At 44.5% G+C, this 2,209-nt stretch overlaps 1 protein-coding gene across 1 annotated transcript in view; it reads left to right on the top strand.

The window, feature by feature from the left end:
• LOC137976854 (uncharacterized) overlaps positions 1 to 1,849 on the top strand; it is a 14,899-nt gene extending 13,050 nt beyond the window's left edge. The window contains exon 9 of the mRNA XM_068824191.1: positions 1,113 to 1,849. Coding sequence (XP_068680292.1) covers positions 1,113 to 1,474 — 362 coding nt within the window. The 3' untranslated portion in view covers positions 1,475 to 1,849. The remainder of the gene's footprint in view (positions 1 to 1,112) is intronic.
• Positions 1,850 to 2,209: the final 360 nt, after the last annotated feature.

Raw genomic sequence — 2,209 nt, 5'->3', positions numbered from 1 at the left:
GTGAGACTCTCTAGTCTTCGTGGATAAGGGCGATAAACCGTATATAAAGCGAAGGCCCCCGTCTCACAACCTTTCAATGTTCATAACCCTGTGGGACATAAAAGAACCAACACAAACTTCGCAAAGAGTGGGGTATGTACACTGTAGTTCCCGGTGTTGTGGTCAGGCCTCATTTCATTCATCCATGAGTTGGGTGAGATCACTAATGCACTGATAGCGGCTGCCAGCAGAGCCTGTATATACGGAGGTCCAGTCTCACCCGTGGGTCGATAACGTGTAAAGCACATTTGAATGAGTGCATTTGAATGAAATGCACTATATAAATAAATTACTATTGCCATTACCAATCAAGTTTTGATTTTTGGTGGGAGGGGAAAATGGACTACCTGGAGAACTGATATATCGTTGGAGCAGAGTTGAGAACCACCAAACTCAAACCACATAATTTTATGATTTGAGTTGGGAAAATCCAACCATGGACACATTGGTGGAAAGTCAGTGCTGCTACCACTGTATTGAAGCTGCTCTCCTGTAGGGAACAGTTGTTTAATTAACTGCCCTGACAGTGCTGAAGAAATGAATGGAAATTCCCTTGCTGCGGTAAATGACAATTCTGAAAATGACCACAAAAAATCTTAAGGGATTCAGAAATTGAGGTTTTTGACAAAACGTATACAGCGGTGTCTGTAGGCTCTATTTCCAGCCGTTTTTGGAGTTTAGGTTGGCATCCTCCTCCCAACACCTCCCTTGTGGGGCAAGGAACGGGGCTCACACAAGGCTGGCAATCAAGCCTACAGTGTCCGTGAACAGCTAGTATTTGGAAATCTTATTTCCCAGAGGGTCCTAAGGCGATATCAGCCTCATTGAGGAGGAAGACCTTAGACAGCAATGACCAGAACCAGGTTGCTGACCAGCGGTTTTCGTTAAAACAATGGTTTGCTGGGGGTGCTCACTCTCGCGGGCTCAGAAACCTGGTTGTGGTCATTGTTATTTAAGGCTTTTCCATTGAGCAGGGCTCATTCTGTTCCATATCCCACTGGACATTTTTTCCTTCCAGTCCCAGGCCCCAGAGTCTCGTTGTTTCAATTCCAATTCTTGTTTTACAACTGCAGGTGGAATTTCAATGAAGATGACCGGACGTGTTGGTGACAGTCCTCTCATTGGGTGCGGTGGCTTTGCAAACAAGGAAGGTGCAGTATCAACAACTGGACATGGTGAATCCATCATGAAAGTACTGCTGGCTAGGGAGGTAGTGTACAATATGGAGGCCGGTCACCCCCCTGAGGAGGCTTGCAAAACGGCACTGCAAAGCATGTTTGAGAGAGTAGGAGGTCAGGGGGGAGTGATTGCAGTTGATAAACACGGTCAAGTTGGGAAGAGTTTTACAACTAAGCGTATGGCTTGGGCAACTGTGAGAGAGGGTGTGCTTAAATTTGGTATTGAGCCAAATGAGGAAATTGTAGATTCAAGTTGAGAAAATCTAATTTTTAATCGGCTAAACCGTAGCTAACTAAAAAGGGTTCTTCGGTAATGATAAAATGATATCAAGTGAAGCTATGATCCTCGTTGTTCTGAACGCAATTTTAGCAATTGCGTATAGACTGCTGAAAAATTCAGGACTTCAACGTGGTGTGAACCCGATATCGCGAGGTCACGGGTTCAAACCCCGTTGAAGTCCTGAATTTTTCAGGCTTCTCTACAAAATTGCTAAAATTGCGTTCATAACTACGAGGATCATACCTTCACTTGTTTTCATATCCGCAGTTCAATATATGATTCATTTCATATATCATTTCGTTCAATATAATAATGATGATGATGATGACGACGACGACGACGACGACGAGGAGGAGGAGGAGGAGGAGGAGGAGGAGGAGGAGGAGGAGGAGGAGGAGGAGGAGGAGAAGAAGAAGAAGAAGAAGAAGAAGAAGAAGAAGAAGAAGAAGAAGAAGAAGAAGAAGAAACTTTCTACACTCTCTTTGTTTACACCACTCGAGCTGGCTCTTCCACATTCTAGCATGCAAAACTGGTTCCACTAATGAGTCCCAAGTATCACTTTGGCCACGCTCGCGTGGTAACGCGTCGTGTTGGAAAATCACTTTTCACTTGTTTAGCCTGAAAAATGTTGCGTTTGAAAGCTTCAGCCTTTCTCTTCTTGCTTTCTCCTCGGAAAACCATTTTTTTCTTCCAACACGACGCGTTACCACGC

The sequence above is a fragment of the Montipora foliosa genome, chromosome 11 (assembly GCF_036669935.1).
Source record: "Montipora foliosa isolate CH-2021 chromosome 11, ASM3666993v2, whole genome shotgun sequence".
Lineage (NCBI taxonomy): Eukaryota > Metazoa > Cnidaria > Anthozoa > Scleractinia > Acroporidae > Montipora > Montipora foliosa.
The sequence above is the reverse complement of the archived record's forward strand: the minus strand, read 5'-3'. Positions and strand labels throughout refer to the sequence as shown.